The sequence below is a fragment of the Argiope bruennichi genome, chromosome 2 (genome assembly GCF_947563725.1).
Source record: "Argiope bruennichi chromosome 2, qqArgBrue1.1, whole genome shotgun sequence".
Taxonomy (NCBI): Eukaryota; Metazoa; Arthropoda; class Arachnida; order Araneae; family Araneidae; genus Argiope; species Argiope bruennichi.
The window spans coordinates 24,142,094-24,165,173 of record NC_079152.1 but is presented as its reverse complement, the minus strand read 5'-3'; the positions used below and the strand labels follow the sequence as shown (position 1 = coordinate 24,165,173).

The 23,080-nt window shown below is 30.0% G+C and overlaps 1 protein-coding gene across 2 annotated transcripts in view; it reads right to left on the bottom strand.

The window, feature by feature from the left end:
* The window catches only part of LOC129961838 (protein Wnt-16-like), a 211,982-nt gene that overhangs the window by 4,835 nt on the left and 184,067 nt on the right, over positions 1–23,080 (bottom strand). For both annotated transcript variants that reach the window (XM_056075419.1, XM_056075420.1), the window contains exon 4: positions 3,113–3,475. In XM_056075419.1, the coding sequence (XP_055931394.1) occupies positions 3,113–3,475 (363 nt within the window). The remainder of the gene's footprint in view (positions 1–3,112; positions 3,476–23,080) is intronic.

The window sequence follows — 23,080 nt, the reverse complement described above, 5'->3', positions numbered from 1 at the left end:
TAGTTTACCAGACAAGTGTTCTGGACTTTTCTTACTGCCTCCAGAAGAGTATTCTGGAACATTCTCTGCTTGTATAAAAGCAGAAGATTTGTCAGTTACTGTATTCTCAGTTCTGAGTTGAGTTAATACATTGATTTAGCTCTACTTCTTGTGTGCGTCATAGAGTATCTACGTGACAATATAATGTATTTCTCATTTGCTTTTTGAAAACAGTGTTTCATTACTATGAAGCATGCTTTATAAAAATTTCTTTCTTCGTGATTAGTATCATTAGCTGCTGAAGTCACTGCTTCATTTCGGAGTTCCACAAGTTTAAAATAATATCTAGACCCAAATAAAAGAAATTTTATACCGAGGAGCCGTGATAATTTTATACCTTCGAAATAAACGACAGAGGCCTATTTAAAAATAATAAAATTAAAATAAATAAGTTAAAATTAAATAAGTCCCGACAAATCAACTTCTAAAACCATGGTATCAAAGCATAATAACTGTATTTAATTAATAATTTCCAACTTTATTTAAATTGGAAGTATTAATTAGTCGTATGTAATGTTTAGTTAAAAATCGTATATAATTAAGCCGAATTAGACATTTGGATTTGGTCTTCTTTTTTGATCCTCGATTCTTCTTATCCATCTTAATATATGAGCATTTATGGATTCATGAAATCAATTTAGAGCTCATCTCATAGTTTATTTTTAAAATGTGAAGTATTTTATGCAACCAGAAGAGAACACTCATGAAAAAAGCATTCAAATGTGTTGACCCTATTTGATTTTTTTTTTAATATAATGAATAATTTGTTAACATAAGATTCAGCTGACATTCTTTGAGGTATAAAATCTTTTTCGTTAGTTCAATACGTGAAATTAGTCTAACTATTAGAGTTCAAAAAGCAGCTTATTGGGTTGGAATAAATTATGTTGCGTTCCCATGTCCAGTCGACCAGAAAAACTTGTCATACTCAAATATAATGAATAATATATATAATGAATAATTTGTTAACAAAAGATTCAGCTGACATTCTTTGAGGTATAAAATCTTTTTCGTTAGTTCAATTTGAGTTATGGTAATGAATGGTGGTAAGAATTCTCAGTCTTACATGGGAAATCAAGCGTTTGCAATCCCATCTGCATAGGAGAGGTTTTACAATTTTATTTTCATGGATACCAGCGCATGTCGGCATAACAGGTAATGAACAGGCAGATACTGCAGCTAAATTTGCTACTACATATCGCCCTCAACCTCTTCATTACACTGATATAAAGAGAACAATACTTAAGTGGATGCTGAAGACTTGGCAAAATGACTGGAATCAAGAAGTAAATAACAAACTCCACGAAGTGAAACCGTATATTACGACATGGACTTCAAATTTCAACAGAAAATTTGATGTCATTTTAACTAGATTGCGTATTGGCCATTCACGTATCACACACAGAAATTTACTATTCGGTGAATCTCCACCTGTGTGCGGTTCGTGCAATGTTCCACTGACTACACGTCATATTTTAATTGAATGTTCGGATTTTTATAGAGAGCGTATTAACTTTTTTAACTCCTCTGATTTTAACTTGTCTTTCCTTATAGGAGAAAGACCCCATAAAAATTTATTTCCGTTCTTAAAGAAAATTGGAATTTTTAATGAAATTTAAATTTACTATTATAGTACTTTTACCTACTGTTTTACCAGTTTTTTACGTTGGATCTTAAGGAACGAAATGGAAACTCGACAAATGAACTGTGTTTTCGGTGCAGCATATCCTAGAAAAGGATCTTGCGCCAGAGAATTATCACATCCATCCATCAATTTGAGTTATACGTGAAATTAGTCTAACTATTCGAGTTCAAAAAGCAGCTTATTGGATTGGAAATGTTGCGTTCCCATGTCCAGTCGACCAGAAAAACTTGTCATACTCAAATATAATGAATAATATATATAATGAATAATTTGTTAACAAAAGATTCAGCTGACATTCTTTGAGGTATAAAATCTTTTTCGTTAGTTCAATTTGAGTTATGGTAATGAATGGTGGTAAGAATTCTCAGTCTTACATGGGAAATCAAGCGTTTGCAATCCCATCTGCATAGGAGAGGTTTTACAATTTTATTTTCATGGATACCAGCGCATGTCGGCATAACAGGTAATGAACAGGCAGATACTGCAGCTAAATTTGCTACTACATATCGCCCTCAACCTCTTCATTACACTGATATAAAGAGCACAATACTTAAGTGGATGCTGAAGACTTGGCAAAATGACTGGAATCAAGAAGTAAATAACAAACTCCACGAAGTGAAACCGTATATTACGACATGGACTTCAAATTTCAACAGAAAATTTGATGTCATTTTAACTAGATTGCGTATTGGCCATTCACGTATCACACACAGAAATTTACTATTCGGTGAATCTCCACCTGTGTGCGGTTCGTGCAATGTTCCACTGACTACACGTCATATTTTAATTGAATGTTCGGATTTTTATAGAGAGCGTATTAACTTTTTTAACTCCTCTGATTTTAACTTCTCTTTCCTTATAGGAGAAAGACCCCATAAAAATTTATTTCCGTTCTTAAAGAAAATTGGAATTTTTAATGAAATTTAAATTTACTATTATAGTACTTTTACCTACTGTTTTACCAGTTTTTTACGTTGGATCTTAAGGAACGAAATGGAAACTCGACAAATGAACTGTGTTTTCGGTGCAGCATATCCTAGAAAAGGATCTTGCGCCAGAGAATTATCACATCCATCCATCAATTTGAGTTATACGTGAAATTAGTCTAACTATTCGAGTTCAAAAAGCAGCTTATTGGATTGGAAACAGCAGATTCTATACGAATGCTACTTGATCTTCAACTAACTCAAAATCTGCGGAATTTTCATTCGATAGCAAGAGGTAAAAATAACCAAACATTATTTACTTATGCACTAAGCATGATATTTACCATTTATACTATATCCTTTGTTAGAGTTCAAAACATAATAAAATGAAAAAAAAAACTATTCCGAGAAAGCATATAACCTTATGAAATATTTCAACTCCACAACATAGAAAAAAACTTTTTAAAAAGCGCATTTTTTTTAATTGTCGAATCACTCTTACCTGTGTATTGTAACCTCGTCCACAGCAGAGCAGATTGCATGATTGAGGTCCAGAAGTAGTTCTGTTGCACCTCCTACCACTGGTACCCAAAATTCCCCTCTTGGGGTCTTCCACGCAAAAGTTGGGGGACCGGTGAATGTGTACCAAGTCCTCTTTCTGTACCGGTACCTTTCGCTTCACCTTGCCTCTCCGCCTAAGACGCCTCTTGGCCTTGGGCGACACTTGGATACTGTTGTCGTATTTCATCTTCAAGAAACGACCCACTTGTTCGAAAGAGGGCAGCTTGTTCCAGCAAGTCTTCAGCTCACAAGATCCCGACACCCCGTGGCAACGACACTTCAGCTCCATCTGCCGCTCAATGGCCTGCAGGAAAAGAAGTCAAAATGCATTTGAGTATGACAAGTTTAGATTCATTAGACACCATAATACATAGCAATATAATAAAACGGCAAGGTTTCTAAAACTGTGAATTGTGTTCCCATGTCCTGTCGACCAGAAAAACTTTTGAATTTCAGAAAACAACAACACACCATCGGTACTCGAAAGAAATTGCGAGTTATTTCCCAAATCTACTTAATTCGAGAGAATCAGAAAATTCGTCTTGCACAAAAAACTTTCTCTTAAAGTTACTAAAGACTTTTGATTGCCATTTGAAATTTTTAATCTCCGATGACGTATTTATGCAATGATTAAGAGCACGTACGATTTCTTAAACGTGATCCTGAATTAAATTAATGAAACAGATACTAAGAATAGTATTTATTTATGGCATTTTTATTTATTTGTTTGTTTATTTACTTTTTTGCAATCTATGAAAGCCAGAGAAGGAGAAAATAAACAACGTAAATATTTTTGAAGATCAAAAAGATTGAAAGCGTTCATCAAGGGTTTTAAATGAACTTTCTTGAAAGTATTCTATCCCATTTAGGCAGTTAACATAGCTATTACAAGTCGTTTAATATGAAAGATACAGCTTTAATTGACTATGTCAATAAAAAGAGATTTTCGCTAGCAAATAGAAAAAAAAAAAGTAGGGAATTTTTGTGTGTATTTTAGCTCTCGCTTTAGGACGCTTTTCTTACATATTGTCAAAAATATATATGAGCGTGTCTAAGCGCCTTATACGAATGTTTTTCTATGGATTTTCTTGCTTCCTTCCATAAAAAAAAAAAAAAAAAAAAAAAAAAAAATTAAAATTATTAATTTACAGATGGTGGTCCTTTTGACGGTTTTCGATATAATCTCTGTAAATAGTAAACTAAAAAAAAAATGTTTTAAAGCTATCTTAAAATTCAAACAATTATCAATTCGGGGCCGGTAATTTTATGCTACGCTTTTATTCTACGATTGTTTTAATGTTTATCGTCAACTAATCATTTTGACGACTAACAGGTTCTCCGGAGATGTATGATATATTTAATTTTAACCAACCCATTCAAATATAACTTCATGTCTATGATTTAATCAAATTATCAGAAATTAAAGCTGTGTTATTTTAATAGTTTTAGCACATGTTCTTTTCTTTGTGTATTTGAATCATTCTAATGAGAACCAGTTCTATGACATCATGACACTATTAAAAACGTAGCCCAGTTCATCAGTATTGTAACTTTCGGTATTTCAATTTTACTTTTTTTCATTCGTTTTGTAGAAATTTACAAAGATATTAAACAGAATTCTTCTTCACCTGTAGTAATGGAGGAAAAAAACGAGATTAAATATTAGATGAAACAATGAAAACTGTTTTTCTGGACAACAATACAATCTCTTGGTGAAAATTAAGAGAAAAAATATTTTTGAAAAATAACGAAAATTCAGGAAAATTTTTACGATTGATACCAATTTAATAATGTTTTGGTTTCAATAATGTTTTAAAATTTGAAATCGTGTAAAATTCATTTTTTTCCCAATACTTCCGGAAGGTATTTCGAAAAAAACGCCAAACAAATTAATTTTTAATTAATTAAAATGTAATATCTCCAAAGTGTACATTTTCACCATTCAAGGTATGCATTACCAAATAATGCTAAAAAGTATGTGCTAAATTTGGTAGTTGTAAGTAAATCCTTCCGATATGTAGAGTGCCAATACATACTCATTCCTCTTTGTTATTAGAAATTAAAGCTCCGATAAAATACACACACACACACCATTATTTATTTATATAATATATATATATATATATATATATATATATATATATAATATAGTAGAATTATAATGCCCGTGTAAATAAATGCAATTTTAAAAATAAATGTAATATTTACATTTGACACTTCAGTAGCAAAATTAAATTTAAGAAAGAAATGTCTGTACTTAATATCATCTCTGAAATCTTCCCGTCGAAGAATTAATTTCAAAAATTGAAACTGGTTTACAATTTTTGTGTAAAAATGACATGCAAAAATTTTTTCCTCTTATTGATGTCTTCAAATTCATATATTCACAAGCGAACAGAAAGAATTTATAAAATTCTAGTTAAAAAAGAAACAAATCTTCCTTACATGGTTATCCTTGTATATACGTCTAAGACAAGCAATTCAAAAAGAACTGTTAAAGATAAAACAGAAGGTTAAACAGCTGACATTTCATGAAGATGTATTTTATTCAGTGAGGAGGAAAGACGCACAGCTACTTTGAATTTCGGTTAGTTGCATATTTAAAGACATATTACTCTTGTTTCAATGTATATTTAATGAGAACACGCGATTCGAGAACAAATTTTTGTTTATTTGCCTTTCTCCAGACGATTTCATTAAAATATTTATTTTTTTACCTTTACTTTTATTTATTTTTTGTGGCAATATGGGAGAATGATAGCAGAGAAATGATGACTCTAACAGTACTGTTCTTTTTGCCAGCTGTGTGAATTCTACGCTTCAGCAAACTCTGGTCTAAAAATTACCAATTTCAAGTAAATTGTAAGAGGCCAATTCAACGTCCATCCTTCGTTTCGATTTAATGCTAGCGCGGAAAAATGCTTTTAAGTACCAACACCCACAAAGGTTTAGGGGAAAAAAAGCGCACTAATACAGTAATTTTAAATTAATATCAAGCATTAATTTAAACATTTTCTTATCTTTGATCATGCCACTTATTTCAACTGGTAGGCAATTTTATTGTAAATTTAAAGCCAAACTGCCAAAATTAATTAATTTCATATTGATAATTTCATTTCAACAATAAATATGTGCACTTGTAATACAGACAAGTGCTACTTTTCTGTAAGTTATATTTTAATCGAACTTTTTCGCATTTGGAAGAAGACTAATTATGCAAGCCTTTTAAAAACTTTAAGTGATTTTCTTGAATTTTATATAGTCTTAGTTAAATTAATATCAAGCATTAACTTAAATATTTCCTTATCCTTAGTCATGTTACTTATTTCAGCTTTTCACGGTTTTATTGCAAATTCAAGCCAAATTGGCAAAACAAATGAATTTCATATTGGCAATTCCATTTCACCAATAAATATGTATACTTGTACAACATCCCATGCTATTTTTCTGCAAGTTATATTTTAATCGAACTTTTTATTGATAATCATTGTCAATGGATGTTCCACAATTTTGGAAAAAAAACCTAATCCTCCCGAGTCTTTTCATGGCTTTCAGTTATTTTTCTTAGTGAATTTCTCTTAATTTTTTAACGTGTATTTCTTTTGATTTTTTTCTTACAAGGGCAATTAAAATTTCCATTTTATAAATTAGGGTTAAAATTCAAATATGCTCAAAAACGTTAAATATAGTTTAATCGGAAAGTTTGTTACCCTTTTGCTGAATGGATTTTGTGCCTTTAAACAACACTGCAACAGGAACATGACCACATTAGTCAAGTTTTAGCACACAAAATGCAAAAATCGAATTCGCAGACACAAACAATTGCACTAATGGGACTTTAGCTGATATTTGAAACTGCACCTTGTAGAAAGGGCAAATAAAAATCCCCGCCTATTTGTCTTGCCTTTCGAGAAGTTCTGTGGAAACAAAAGACCGTTGTTTCACATTCCCATTTCGAACCTGAAGAAATCTGTCTCTTCGAAGGATTTGGCAAGAAGCAGCGGCAACATCTGCAGACCACCCCATCGAAATATCAACTGGATTTTGTTTTTTTATTATTATTATTCTGTTTCCCTCTCATCCCCTTTTGCGATTTTAGTTGACTTCACTTGTGCCGCCGTTTCCTCAAAGAACTTTGTTCTTCTCTCTTCTGAACAGCTGCAGCTCACACGACGTGCTCCATTTTGAAGAGAGATCTACCGAAAAATGGATACTCTTTTTTTCTGTTGCCATATCCTCCACTTAAAAAAAAACGTACGTCAGCAAATATAAGACGACAACTGCACTGGATGAGTTGAGTTGATCAAAGAGAAAATGTGGCATTTTTATCAAGTGCACTTAAAGGAGACTTAAATCCTTTAAGAGGTTTAAATTAATAAAATAAGAGGTTTTTGTAGAAAACAAGCCTACAAATTAAATAAAAACTTTAAGCATTAAAATTAGTAAGTGAAGTAAAAAGTTTTAGTACACTTTTTCAGCATAAATGAAGAGTGAAGTTTGAAATTCTATTCAAATAAGATCCTTACTTATTTTTAGAACCAAGCGTCTTAATTATGAGTTTGCAGATTCCATATAAATTATACAATATGAAGATTAAACGCGACTTCAGGCAATTTATGGTAACATTAATATTTTAACATTTCAAAAAGCTCATTAGATAAAAATAGTTTGACATTCTTATCTAAGAAATCAGCATTCCCATTTAATGTTTCTTTTCATTATTGAAATTTTGAGAGATGAAAATATTAATAAAATGTTTTAAAACTTTTTTTTAAAACAATTATCAATAATTTTCTTTTATTATTAATAGATGCATATTTTATGTGCCCCGTACGTAAAGATTGCTCTTATTGGATTTTCAGACCATTCGATTAGCAAAGAAAGTCAGAAAATAATTAAGTGGACAAGTTTTAGGAACACATAAATAATAAAAACATTTGTACCTCTTACAGGTGTTCTAGAAAAAAAATTTACGCCTATGGGAAACGCATAAAAATTAAAGCAATTCGAAAAATGTAAGTCTTTAACATAGAAATTAATAAATAAATAAAATATTTAAAGCTTGTTGAATCTACATTGATGAAAAAACTCAATTTCATGTTCCGAATCACAACATTTCGGGTATTATTTAAAAATGATATTTAACTGCTTTAGACCGGTCTGCACACAGTTTTTGATCACTTTATAATAACAACAATGTCTCAAAAGGCTTCATAAAGGAACAAATTTTTTTCTCCATTAGTTAATTCAAAAATACCTGGACGCATTCCATCAATGTCAACAGCCCAATTGTATTAAGAAGTAATAACTAAATGAGGATTATTAGAACCATTATTTGATGTCGAATGCGAGAAGACATCTATCTTCTTTCCAAAATCCATGCTATACCAGCGGGAAAAAAAATTGAGTACAGACAATAAAAGAACAAAGAAGTCATAGGAAACACAATTTAAGATTACAATGAACTAGGTGGATGAAATTTGGTTTGTAGTCTATATACACCAAAAATATAGATTTCTATCCAATTTTGGAAGAAATCCATGTCGACTTCCCGCGCGTTTGCGTTCAACAGAACAAAACCCTGAAGAATTAAACAGATGAAATTTAGCAAGTAGTTTATAAACTGAATTTTACAGAATAATCACATTTTGAACCAAATTCGTCAACAGATGAACATTCTGACTAACGGTTCTAATCATTCATGTCTATGTTTTTGTAATAACTCAAAATTGAATCTGCTTAGATAAATGAAATTTGGCACAAAGGGTCTGTACCAAATTTCAATACTGTATGTGACTATCATACTTTAACTCCAAATGGTCGACAAAAAAAAATTTCGAAAAGCTACGAAATATATATTTTGTTAGTATATAAATCAAGAAAAGTCAAAACTGAAGGGGAGGTTCCAATTTGTTCTCGGAAAAAAAATTGGAAAAGATTGAATCATTCTAAATAATATATTCATCGCCAGTTCTATATTGATAAAATTCGAAATTTTTCTATTTATTATAGACATCTTGAAAACTTTTAAATAAGCAAACAACACGCAGTAAAACGATTGCGAAAACGAAATTCTAGATTTCTCTCCGTTTCCCACCGCAATTGGGCGGAAAAACAAACGCGATAAAAAGTTAAAAACTCTTTCAGGCAAACGCTTTTGACAAGTTGCTTGTGGCAACAAAAATTCGGGGAGAGGGGTGTCGGGGCAGAGGCCAGTCTCGGCTTACGCAACCCGCTGTGATATGGGTTGACTAATGAAGTTTAATGATTAGGCTTCCACCTGAGCGAGGAGCCAAGTACCGCCTTTCTTTCTCGCAAGGAATGTCCAGGGTTGCCCGAACAAAGGTCGTTCCTCCGACGCGCCAAGCCTGGCGAGTTTTTCTTTTTTTGTTTGTGAGTAAGTGTTGCTTCATAAAGTGAAATGCTTCAATCGTCTGATTCAAGTTCATTCATGAAAAGTGGAAAATAGTTCTACCAGATAAAGTTTTTGTAACAGAAAAGAAGTGCAATTTGCTGATACTTTTATGTTTGTTAAAATCTAACAAAATCCTACAGTGAACAAATGATATTCTTAGCTGTAGGCGACAAACCAATTTCTTAGTATAATGTATTATTCATACTATTAGGAAAACTACTTTAAATCTCATATTCAGACTCGTGCTTCTCGGGTGCATCTTATTTTTGAATAAAATGTCTCGAATTCTGTAGTTTAAGTAATAATTCTAACTACATGAGTAATAATTCTAACTATTATTCTCGGACTCGTATTTTATTTATTGTACTATTTTTATGTTTATAAAAATTGAATTCTTGAATCGAGTTTCCATTCTTTTATGTAATATTTTTCAAATTTTATGCATTCGCGCGTTTTCGAAGACTATTACATTATTTTCTGCGATTAAAATCTCATGTCATACATTTGCCCTCACAAAACAGCGGAATTGAAGAAATATTTCTTTCAACAATAATTTCTCGTAATGAGATTGTAAATAAAGAGGAAATAATTAACAAATATCTACTTATTATCATATTAATACAAGTATTAAATTTATAAAATTCTTCCCAGTTTTTAAATTGTACTAAATATAGTTATTTAATTTTAATACATAACTCCAGTTGGATAATATAATTTCTTTGAGTATGAATAAATTTCTTAAATAGGTTCATACTATAACTAACAATGTGTTAAGAAACCATGTCTCTAAATTGAATTCTATCAACTTGAGAACCTCTCTCCGTTTTGAAATATATGGGGCGTCCCAATTTATATTTCAGAAAATCTCATTTTTTTAATTTGAGGCTGGAATGCGATGAATTTTTTTTTATTTTTTATTCCCGTAATTTAAAATGAAAGGGAAATTTTTTAAACTTTTGTTTCATTTGACATTTTTTATTTTCTGAAAATTCTTATCGACTTAAATATGTCTAAGTGTACAAAATTAATAAAGAAAAAGAATTAACTCATATTAAATAATAAGTGTCATCTTCTGTTGACACGTTTTCACAATATTCTTTCAATTACTGTAAAAGAATAGTTTGTCAAAAGAGACACATGTTAAATGAACGATGCTTTCAGCTACATATTAAGAGTGAAAAAAAACAAAAAACAAAAAAAGCAGCAAAATATGACAAAAGAAGAGAGACAATTTTAATGAAACACTTTTTATAAGAATGACTTTCTTCAAATTTCAAAATATGAAAAAAATTAAAAACTCTAAATTTATTTCATAAGCAACTCTATTCGAGGTCCAAATTCGTGATTAAAAGAATTCCTTGAGTAGAGTGATTTTAGAGGGAAAAAAATGTGCGCTGTACTTTTTGGTTTTTAATATTTATTGGACTGGTGTTATTTCCTTATTCTTCTCAAGAAAAAATTCTCTGCTTTGTGTTTGAAATTTTAGAAAGCCAGACCTTGGATTCAATTAGCGACAAGTTAAGTTGATAGTGTCGCGGTCAAAGTGAATAATCGGTTGTTATTAATACTAACCAGTCATTAACAATAATCGCTTCTTTTGGTCAAGGTGAGAAATACCACAAATTATTTTCACTTTAACCGATTATTATTAATAACAATCCCCAATTAAGTTTGGTCAATGTAATTAAACACTTTATATAAGATTGGAACTTGAATGTGACTCTTTGTATATGTTTATCAAAACTTACTATGAAATTTTTTCTAATTTCTTTTTTTTTTATTTCATAATTAATTAGTCTCCTTTTTTTTCTGGGGGGGGGAGTCACTGAGCAATCCCAATATATATCTGTTGAAGGGAAGAAAAAGATATTTTAAAGCATTAAGTCTTTTTCTTTGCTTTTCTTAACTTTTTCAAAAACGAATTATATTCTTCTCTTGTTCTGATGTTGTTTTTTTTTAAATTTATTATTTGAGAATGTCTAAATGGTTGTTAAAACGTGACTTCAGTACTTCCAAATCGTCATCCACTGTGTCGTAGTAAAATGTGTTCAAATAACTATCCTAATTTATGAAAGACAATAATATAAACGACAAAAACTCGCAACAAAAGAACCAGGAGCCTAACTTGTAAAATAAACAATCAACTGGTATTGTCTAGCTGTTGCCAACGCATAAAAAAAGGGGAAAAAACTGACATTGACCAAACTTTATTGGTTATTAATAATAATAACCGGTTCATGCGATATATGCTCATAAGTTGTTCACTTTAACCGGCTTATTTGGTAATTTTTAATAATAACCGGTTAGTATTAATAATAACTGATTATTTCCATTGATTCTAACAATAGCACATAGAATGCTGAAAGTGGCCGATTCACAGATGAATAATACAGTAATATTTATAGAACGAGTTTCATGAAACTTTCGTATCAAGCTTAAATCTTCCATTATCGTTTTTTTTTTTTTTTTTTCTAAAATCAAATTCTGATCAATTACTATTAAATGTGTTTAGGATAATATTGTGAACTTTTTAGCCAGCAGTAATGTATGTGTCGCACCGATTTTTATCATACTCTCAAAGTATCATTGTTTATATAATACATCAAGATTATGAAAAAATGTGGCTGATATGCTAGCATTATTTTTCTTATTTACCTATATTTATATAATATATGAATTTTTAATTAATTCGAAATAATTTTCGAACCACTCAAGTTTCGGTAACACAGTAACTAACGTTTTTTAAACAGTTCATCTTTACGGATTATACCAAGTAATACGTCAGTATAACTATCAAATCGTATAAATTATACTATAGTATAACTCTGTATTCTATGAAGGTATTTCGGCATAATATACTTGGTAAGGTATACATATAACTTGATAAGGATAACTTATAGTTCCAAGTTGTGTATTATATATTTGGTTATATAATACGAAATGAGAAGCAGAGCTTAACATTTGTATTTAAGTGTTGTATTAAGAAAACATTTTAACACGGAATATTGCGTTATCTAAAAAATATGACTCATTCAAAGGAATTTTAAGTCTTTATGGCAAATGATTAAATATTTTTGATAGAAAATTCTTCATAGAAATTCAAAGTATTTCTAGAGAAAAAAGGTGGAACAATTTTTTTACAAATTTGATATTATTTTTTGAGAATGACAGATCCATGATTTCGAGAAAATAATAAAATGTTCATCATGTTCTCAGAATCAGTGTTTTAAACGAATTTTGTTGAGAGGAAGCATTTTAACAATTTATGACTGAAACAGAAATACAATTCTAATATAAGAAGTTATAATTTATCACTTATTCTGAAAATGGAATGAATTCACACTGATAAAAAAAGCTTCGAACAGATATTTTTTTTGAAAAATATGATGAATATGATATATCTTCTTTAGTAACTACAAAGGAAATTGTTGAAATGTTGAAACTGTTACTTAAATTTAAAAATAAAAGAATTAAATGGGAAGGAAAGAGAAAGAGAAGAAAGAAATTGTTTTGAATGAAATGATCAATGGCAGATGGTTTCATTTGTTAAAAAATATTTCAGAATTCAATATATCCTAGTAATATCCATATTATTTCTTTACAGAAAAATTTGAAATATATCACAAACACGAGATTTCATGTGGTAATCTTTGATATAATTGAATAATAATCACAAATTGACTGAAGATGGTATTCTTTAATGTTATAACGACTTAAAAGCAAGACGATAATAATTGCAGTGATTTATTTAATGAAATAAAAATTTGTTATGTTTTATATTTTAAAATTGCAATATAAAAATATTAAATTCAAAAAATTATTTGAGCTGCATATAAATTTTGTTACTGCTTTCAAAACTGTATTAAACTTGCTAATAACCATCGCATTTCTAGAATAATCTTTCTCGAAACTGAAAATAATAAAAAATTCACTTGAAATTCAAAACTAGTCAAGAATGTTTTACTGCTTTACTTATTTTATTTATTGAATCTGAATGTGTTTTTTTTAAACCTTGAAATTATGATGATAATATCAAGAAATCAGCTTGTAAAAAATGAAAAATATTACCAAGAAAAAAAGCTAGTAAAAAATGAATTATTGTAATTTTATTCGCATATTTTAATTTTATTCGAATTAATTAGAAATTTATATAATTCACATTATATAAATTTCTAAAAATAATTATTTTTGATTTCTGAGTGAAAGGTCAATTTAATTTGATAAGACAATTTATCATTTTCTTGGATCCACAAGTCTTTGATATATCAGTTTGTGCAATGTAATAAATAGTAAAATTTGCAATAAATTATTTTGTTACCGGAAATTCTTTTCAAGGTCTCACAAGTCTATATTACACCAGAACCCTCGTTTGCTCGGAAAGGTATTAGAATTACTTTTAAAAATATAAATATAATTTTTTACTGAAAATCTAAATACATTTTATATAAATTTGCTTATAGAATGATCCATCCTATTTGAGAGAAAGAAAAAAGAGAAAATTTCGGAATTTTACTTTGAGCATTATTTTGTGCTCTTCCACTCTTCCTCAGTATTATCTTTGGGAAATATTGGGCCGCGGTAGCTTGGTGGTAAAGTCTCGGCTTCGGCTCCGGAATTTCCGGTTCCAGACCTGATTCCACCGAAGAACTGTCGTGTAAGCGGGCCTGGTGCACATTAAATCCGTCGTGTCCAAACGTCCTCCCGCTGGTGTGGTGTGGAACTTGGAGAGGGGGTACCAGCTCAGGTGTCTTTCTCGTCATCTAACCGCCGTTCAAAATTACGAGGACCATCTCAAAATAGACCTAGTGTTACTTTAGAAGGGAAGTTAACATAACTTAATTAATAAAACTTTGGGAGATGTCAATATCCCAATGCCTCGCATATACTCTTGAAGCCTTCGCAATAAAAAGGACATTTTGTGCCGTCGTTTACCTAGAAATAACAAGACTTCTCATCGATATACAATTGTGAAATTTTCCTCTTTCACAATCCTCAGTTAGAAGTTAATTTCTCAAACAGCTCAAAATAGTTTTTTTTTTTTTTTTTTTTTCATCTTTTGAATTGAAATTGTGAGAATATTAAATATGTAATATTCTCGAAGAGATTAATTCTTATTTTCTATTCAGAGAAAAACGTTTTGATTCGTTAAGTAAAGGACTTGATATTACTTGTTTAAAATTTTGCTTATCATTTACGGTAGATCATATATCGGTATATCATGCTCTTATCACTTAAGTATTCTAACTGCAGATTAGGCCGCGGTGGCCTGACGGTAAGATCTTGGCTTCAGAACCGGAGGATTTCAGGTTCAAGACCCAATTTCATCGAAGAACTGTCGTGTAAGCTAGCCTGATGTACGTTAAATCCGTCGGGGCCAAACGTCCTCCAGCTGGTGTGGTGTGGAAGTTTGGTTGTGGAGTTACCAGTTCAGATGTTATCCTCATTTTCTGATAGCGGTTCAGAATTACGAGGTCCGTCCCAAAAGAGTCTTAGTGTTGCTTTAAAACGAGATGTTAATATAACTACACTAAACATGCTCTTATATGTCATTTAAAACCCTATTTTCAAATTTGGTATAATTTTAAATGGCTGAATAAATTTTCAAGCGATATTCTTAAATTAAATTAATGTTCAGATGTAAAAAATTATTCTAATTTAAAGATAGTTGTTAACTCTTGTTTCATTCATCAGATCTCAATGTTAACTGCTGTTACATTTTTATACAAACATATCAGGTGGAATCGTATCTATCGTATAAAGTCTATATACCGAATTTCGTTGCAATCCGTTCACCCGTTTGCGTTGTAGGCTGCTGTTTATAGGGGAAGTTTAATTATAACCACCCTGTATATTATATATTATAATAATATGCGCCCTTCTTGTCCTTTTGTTTTTATCATGATGCGTACGTTTTGAAATTATGGGGAATTTGTATTTCATTATGCCTATATTGTACACTTAATCTGGTTTCTTCATCTTTCACTTAATTCACAGTCAAAATTTGCAATCCTGGAAGCGTACCCCATTATTTTAAAATCACCCTGCATTAAATGTGAAATCATTTCAAGTAAAGTAATCAGATCTATTGAACTTTTATCCAAATACTAAGCAGATAGCATTAAGAATGATAGAGGTTTGAGCGGGTATAAAGAGTCAAAAACTAGAACTCATCCAGTAAGTTGATTCTAGGGGGTTCTCAATAGAGGTTTCATTTTTTAAAAACCGGTTAGTTAAAATTTCACTTCTTAACACATGTTTAACTTAATCTGCATATTCATGATTAATTTGTGGTTAATGAATCCTTAAATTTTATTTTAGCTCAACTTTCTGAAAATATGCGTTTAATTATTTTTCCTATATACATCATGGGAAAAAAATGAATAAAGTAAAAAGATTCCGCTGAAATTAACCATAAATTTAGATGACGATTTATAAATAAATATATTTAATTATTATGATAAATTAAAAGAATTTAATAAAATTCAAAAGATATAACAATAAAAAAATATTTTGCAAAATCTTTCAGATGAAATGTTATCGGTTAAATGAATTATTTACTTGATTATATTATAGTAAATAATTGATCATAATCTAATTTATTTAACGGTGATTTTAATAATTCCATGCAAACACACACTACAATGTAAATATTTTATTATTCATAAAATTTATTACACATTTATCTATTTGGCATCAAAGCTATAAAAATTTAAAAGCGAAAAAGATATAAAAGTTAAGTTATAAAAATTAAACATAAAGTCTAATAATGCTTTCTGCCTGCAGCTATTCTCACCGCATGGTCAAAGACAATTGTCCAGCCGGAAATCTCCCATTGCATCTTATCTCCTTGTCAATGCCATTAGTAATAATGCGGGACAAAAATGAATTATGATTACTCACTGTCTTTATACACTGAATTCGGGAGACATGTTCCATGCACTGGTATAAGAATTACCTGGGAATCTGTTCCATTTTAATTGAACATAATTCCTCGTTTTTATTAATTTTTGTAAACGAAATATAAAAAAAAATTATTATAATTGTCAAAAAAATTAGAACTTGAATTTACAATTCTGACGTAAAAAAAAAAAAAAAAAAAACTCATTCAAAATTATGAAAGAAAAACGTGTGTCTTTTTCTTCCTCAATTCACTTCACAACAAATCTGTTTACTATCATTCCAAAATATTCTCAGACCTACTCCTCTGATAGAGCAATAAAACATTCCAACGCAGAAACCCGAGCAGGAAAATCAGAGAATGACATTTATAGATCATGCATCTTTCCCTATCAGATTCTGTAAATAATTCCACTTCAGAGCAGATGCATTGGACTTTAAAAAAATCTCCTAACTTGAGAAATGAATTCAAATTTGTTTCTCGTTTTTTTGTTGTAGAATTTTTTTTTATCATAGGAAGGAGGAAGAAAATGGTAAAAAGAGCAATAGAATTTTTTGTCTTCCCAACTGCCTTGAACCCATATTGTTATGACTGCAAAATGATACCGTTAAAATTAAAAACCTCACAGAAATGTGTCAAGAAAGTTTTTCATCTCTTCAGGCGTTAGATACTTTTGAAAAATAAATAAATAAATAAAAAATATTATTTATAAACTTTGGGTTTTTTTTTTCTACTGCTAAATCATAATTTTTTTCTCGTTTTCTTTGCGACTAGATTTTTAAAAATTGCATCAAAAATGAAAAAGTTTCCTTATACTGACATTTAAAGAGCTTAGCTTAGTAGGTATATTAGTTTAGTACGAGAGAAACTAGGCCTCGCTCGGCATTTATTGTAAAATCGTGTTTGTTCGGAAAAAAATATTTAGATATGAATCACATACTGATTGCAAATGCATATTTTTCAGTCTTACACGCATATGAACTAGTCATTTAAATAAAAAAAAAACCATGAATGAACTGAGCTTAACCCTTTAAAGGACCATTTTTTTCTAGTCATATTATGTTAAAATATTTTTAGGCTTGAAATTAGAATAAGAAAAGGGATTCATTTAGCTTATTAGATACATTTAATTTGATTAATTAAGATAGTTAATTATTAATTGACAAACCAAGGCACATCATTTTGTGTGATATAAAGAACTGAAGAAGCACTTTCAATTCAGAATTCGTGATGAATGCACAGTTTTTGTAGCTGAACTCTTATGCGTAAACTTCGCCATCAAATGGATCGCTGAACAAAATAGTGTAATTTCAGATTATCTTATTTGTACCGATTCTCTATCATCCTTGGACTCTCTGAAGTGTATTTCTTCGTCTAAAAACATAATCGTTGAAATCCAAAAGCAAATTAAAAGCCTGAAAGATAAAAATATCTCAACAGTTTTTGCATTTGTTCGTGGACACACGGGCATTTATGGAAATGAGCAGGGCCGATTGGCTTGCAAAAGCTGCCACTAAGCGCAAAATCGACATTGACGTTAATATTCCTAAATCCTTTTACAAGAAGATTACGAGAGAAAATGGTGGAGTCTTGGAATCAAGAATACCTCCTTTCAAATAAAGGGAGCTTAACAAAGAAATTTTTTCCATCCATTAATAAGAGACTGTCATGCCATCATTTTTATACTAATTACAAAATAACCCAATTTCTAACAGGTCATGGTAACTTTAAAAGTTACTTGTACAAATTTAATTTGTTTCCGTCATCTTCCTGCGTTTGTGATATTGGTGGGGAGGAAAATGTTGAACATGTGCTCCTTCTATGTTCCAGGTTTGTCAAAGAAAGACAGATCCCAAGACTGGCTCTTAAGCACATGAATTTAAATTGGCCTACAGAGTTTCACCAACTCATTTCCACTAGAAGTGCTTTTGAAAATTTCTGTAAATTTATTGTTGACATCTGTAATCCTTCATAACTGTTAAATTTTCTTATTTTTCTTTTTGTAATGTGTTACATACTTACTTCTGTAAGCCCCGTGTGATACTTTGTGGTGCACGGGGGATTCATAAATGTTCAATAAAAAAAAAACTGAAGAAACTAAGTTTCTGTCTTTCTAAAAAAATTTGTCAGAACTTAGGCCAACCTACAGAATTTCATACAAAGATTGATAAATTTGGTGGGAAGCATACTTCCCACCGCCTTAGAAAGGGTTAACATGTTATTCTAATTGGTTAACACAACATATTGGATGAGAGCCGAATGTATTCCTAATCGTATAATGTCATATAGCGCCATCTTCCAAAATTATGAGGTACCAGTAGGTAGCAATGCAAGTATCATCCAATGGTAGCAATGCAAGTACCACAAAAATTTACGAGATGACGCTATATGGCATTGTCAGCATGAGAGCAAATAGAAAAAGACTCTAATAGTTGCCACACACACATAAAATCATATTATATATTTCAAGAAAGACTCTTATACAGAATTCCTAACTTAAAAAACAAAACCTGATCTTAATATATATAAATTACGTGTCACGTTGTTTGTCCGCGATGGACTCCTATACTACTTAACCGATTTTAATCAAATTTGCACACCGTGTGCAGTTTGATCTAACTTAAAAGATAGGATAGCCCTTTTTTTGAATTTTTAATTAGAATTTTAATTATTAATTAAAAACTAACTTTCCCGCCAAAAAAATCGTTTCATTTTTCCCATCGCCAAATGAGTACGGCTTCAGGTTTTTTTTCCCAACAGTCATGAAGCTAGGCTTAATATTTTTCGGCTGATTATTTGAAACGATTCTATTTATTTTCTTAATGTTTGATGCATTTAAAATTAAACATTGTTAATGAATCGATCTTTCAGATTCATTCTGAAGTACTTTTGAATTAAAATAAAACAAAATAAAGGAAATTAAAAATTTCTAATCTGCATAGCGTTACCCAAACTGGAGGAAAAAATTCGCGCATTTGCTTTAGCATAATTGGCGTTGAAAATTCACGCATGCGCATTGTTTTCTTATTGTTGACAAATATTTTCAACGCATGCGGATTTGGTTTTGATGGTTTAATATGTTTCCGACAGATTATTTCAAACGATTCTGTTTATTTTTTTAGTGTTTGATGCATTTGAAACTAAACATTGTTAATTAAACGATCTGTTTATGATGAATCTGAGAAAATTTTTTTGAAAACTTCTTGAGATATTATATAAATTAAGAAAAATATTCTTTAGTGGCCATAAGGTTTAAATACTCAGCGACTCTGTTTTCAGTACTCATATTTTTAAAAAAAATGCTTTGTTTCAGTAAAAAAAATATTATTATATTTATTGCAGTTTAATCATTTCCACTTTAATATAAAGCATAAATTCTACGGGAGCTAACAGAAAATGAGAGAGATACATATTACGTTATGGCTGAAGGCCTTTATAATAATTTGAGTGAATTATATGACTATCAAAATTTGAAGTTTTAAAATATTTTAATGAAGAAGCAATTAAAATGGGAGATCCATAAAATATTTAATTATTAAAATTTTAACGTGCATTAAGATTGGCGAACCAGCTGGTCGCCAAAGGCGGCTAGTATAAATATAAAATTTGATCAAAACCGTTAGAGCCGTTTCCGAGACGCACGAAATAAATAAATTTCTATATATACAAAAAATGTTTATTTAAAGTTATAACATAAATGTAAGCATTATCATAGAAAATGCATTATTTATTTTTCAAGTCCACACTTTTTGGAATTTTAGTTCGCCATTGCCCATAAATAATATTTATAAATTAATAAAATTATACTAATTTCATTATCTATATACTTATAATAAAGCTCAATGTGTGTGTGTTGGCGCTCTACAGGCAAGGCCGTTTGACATACAGCTATCAAATTTGGTACATGTATACCTTAGAGGTCGGGAATGTGCACCTGGGGTCACTTTTTTTTAATTTTTAATTAGAATTTTAATTATTAATCAAAAACTAACTTTCCCGCCAAAAAAATCTTCCATTTTCCCCACCGCCAACTTTTCCGCCAAAAAAAATCTTCCATTTTCCCCACCGCCAAATGAGTAAGGCTTCAGTTTTTTTGTTTTTTTTCTCAACAGTAATGAGGCTAGGGTTAATATTTTTCGGCGGATTATTTTAAACGATTCTGTTTATTTTCTTAATGTTTGATGCATTTAAAATTAAACATTGTTCATTAATCCATGTTTCAGATTCATTCTGAAGTACTTTTGAATTAAAATAACACAGAATAAAGGAAATTTAAAATGTAAAATCTGCATAGCGTTACCCCAACTGGCGTAGAAAAATTCACGCATTTGCGTTACCTAACTGGCGAAGAAAATTCACGCATGCGCATTGTTCTGATTGTTGTCATGACAACCACTTTCAACGGATAATTTAAATTATTTTTAGGTTAGTTGCATGCTTTTGTAAGTAAATTGTATTTATGTTAGTTATATATTTTTTTGTATATGCTTATAGTTTTAAGTACATCGTTTTTTAAATAGTTTTTTTAAACCTGTTTTAGACCGATTATTTTAAACGATTCATTTTATTTTTTTAGTGTTTAATGCATTTAAAATGAAACATTGTTCATGAATCGATCTGTTCATGATGAATCTGAGAAAATTTTGTTGACAAATTCTTGAGATATTACATAAATTAAGAAAGATATTCTTTAGTGCCCATAAAGTTTAAACTCTCAGGGACTCTATTATCAGTAATCATATTATTAAAAAAATGCTTTGTTTCAGTAAAAAAATATTATTATATTAATTGCAGGTTAATCATTTACACTTTAAAGCATAAACTCTACGAGGGGTAACAGAAAATTAGAGAGATACATATCACGTTATGACTGAAGGCCTTTATAATATTATGAGTGAATTATATGACTATCAAAATTTGAAGTTTTAAAATATTTTGCTGAAGAATTTATTAAAGTTGGAATTGCATAAAATATTTAATTATTAAAATTTTAACGAACATTAAGATTGTCGAACCGGCTGGTCGCCAAAGGCGGCTAGTATTTACAATAAATGTATGCAAGCAAAAAATATATAGATTAAATATCTTTCAATTGAGAATTTATTCACTTCTGAAACTAAATTTGATACTTTTAAAAGTAGCCTATTTAACAGAATATTGAGCATTTCAAAACCGAATGAATGATATAAATGCAAACTAAATTTGATACTTTTAAAAATAGCCTATTTAACAGAATATTGAGCATTTCAAAACCGAATGAATGCTATAAATGCAAACTAAATTCGATACTTTTAAAAATAGCCTATTTAACAGAATATTGAGCATTTCAAAACCGAATGAATGCTATAAATGCAAACTAAATTTGATACTTTTAAAAGTAGCCTATTTAACAGAATATTGAGCATTTCAAAACCGGATGAATGATATAAATGCAAACTAAATTTGATACTTTTAAAAGTAGCCTATTTAACAGAATATTGAGCATTTCAAAACCGAATGAATGCTATAAATGCAAACTAAATTTGATACTTTTAAAAGTAGCATATTTAACAGAATATTGAGCATTTCAAAACCGAATGAATGCTATAAATGCAAACTAAATTTGATACTTTTAAAAGTAGCCTATTTAACAGAATATTGAGCATTTCAAAACCGAATGAATGATATAAATGCAAACTAAATTTGATACTTTTAAAAGTAGCCTATTTAACAGAATATTGAGCATTTCAAAACCGAATGAATGCTATAAATGCAAACTAAATTTGATACTTTTAAAAGTAGCCTATTTAACAGAATATTGAGCATTTCAAAACCGAATGAATGATATAAATGCAAACTAAATTTGATACTTTTAAAAGTAGCCTATTTAACAGAATATTGAGCATTTCAAAACCGAATGAATGCTATAAATGCAACGGCGGATGCAATACATTTTTATTTTGAAAAAAAGAAATGTATTAATATAAAATAAATAAATAAATATAAAAAAAATTGGCAACGTTGAAAAGCTTTTCGGAAACGTGATTAAGCGAAGCAAATGTTTTAAGTAATTAAGTGAAATCAAAATGGTTTTCGTACAACTATATGCTTCGAAATTATTGAGGGAAAAATGTCAACGATACGATTCATTTTTAGTTAAATAAAAAATTAAGCAACAACTTTAAAGAAAATATTACAAATGCTTTCTTAATGAGCACCTTATTAACCAAGAAATAACTTCATGCCAATTTTGAGCACTGATCTGCTCTGGAGACCTTTTAATCGATTTTTTATAGAGGGTGTTCTAGCTTAGAAACATTAACACGTTAAAATGGAATCAATCAATGAAGCCTGTCGCTCTTGCTAGTTAAACTAATTAATCATGCGATTCTGAGGGCCGACTAAAATACTTCTTCATGATTACATGAGTTTATACCTCGTGCTCAGGAAATTCCAGTTTTACAAAAAGTACAAGAAACATATTTTGTCTCCATGGAGCCCCTAATGTCTGGCACTGGGACATCTGTACACTTCCGTTTTCTATTCTGGAAAGTTCCATAACGAAGGCAATTGAAAAATAATGATGCACTGTTACGTCATGCTTAGACCCCGTTTAC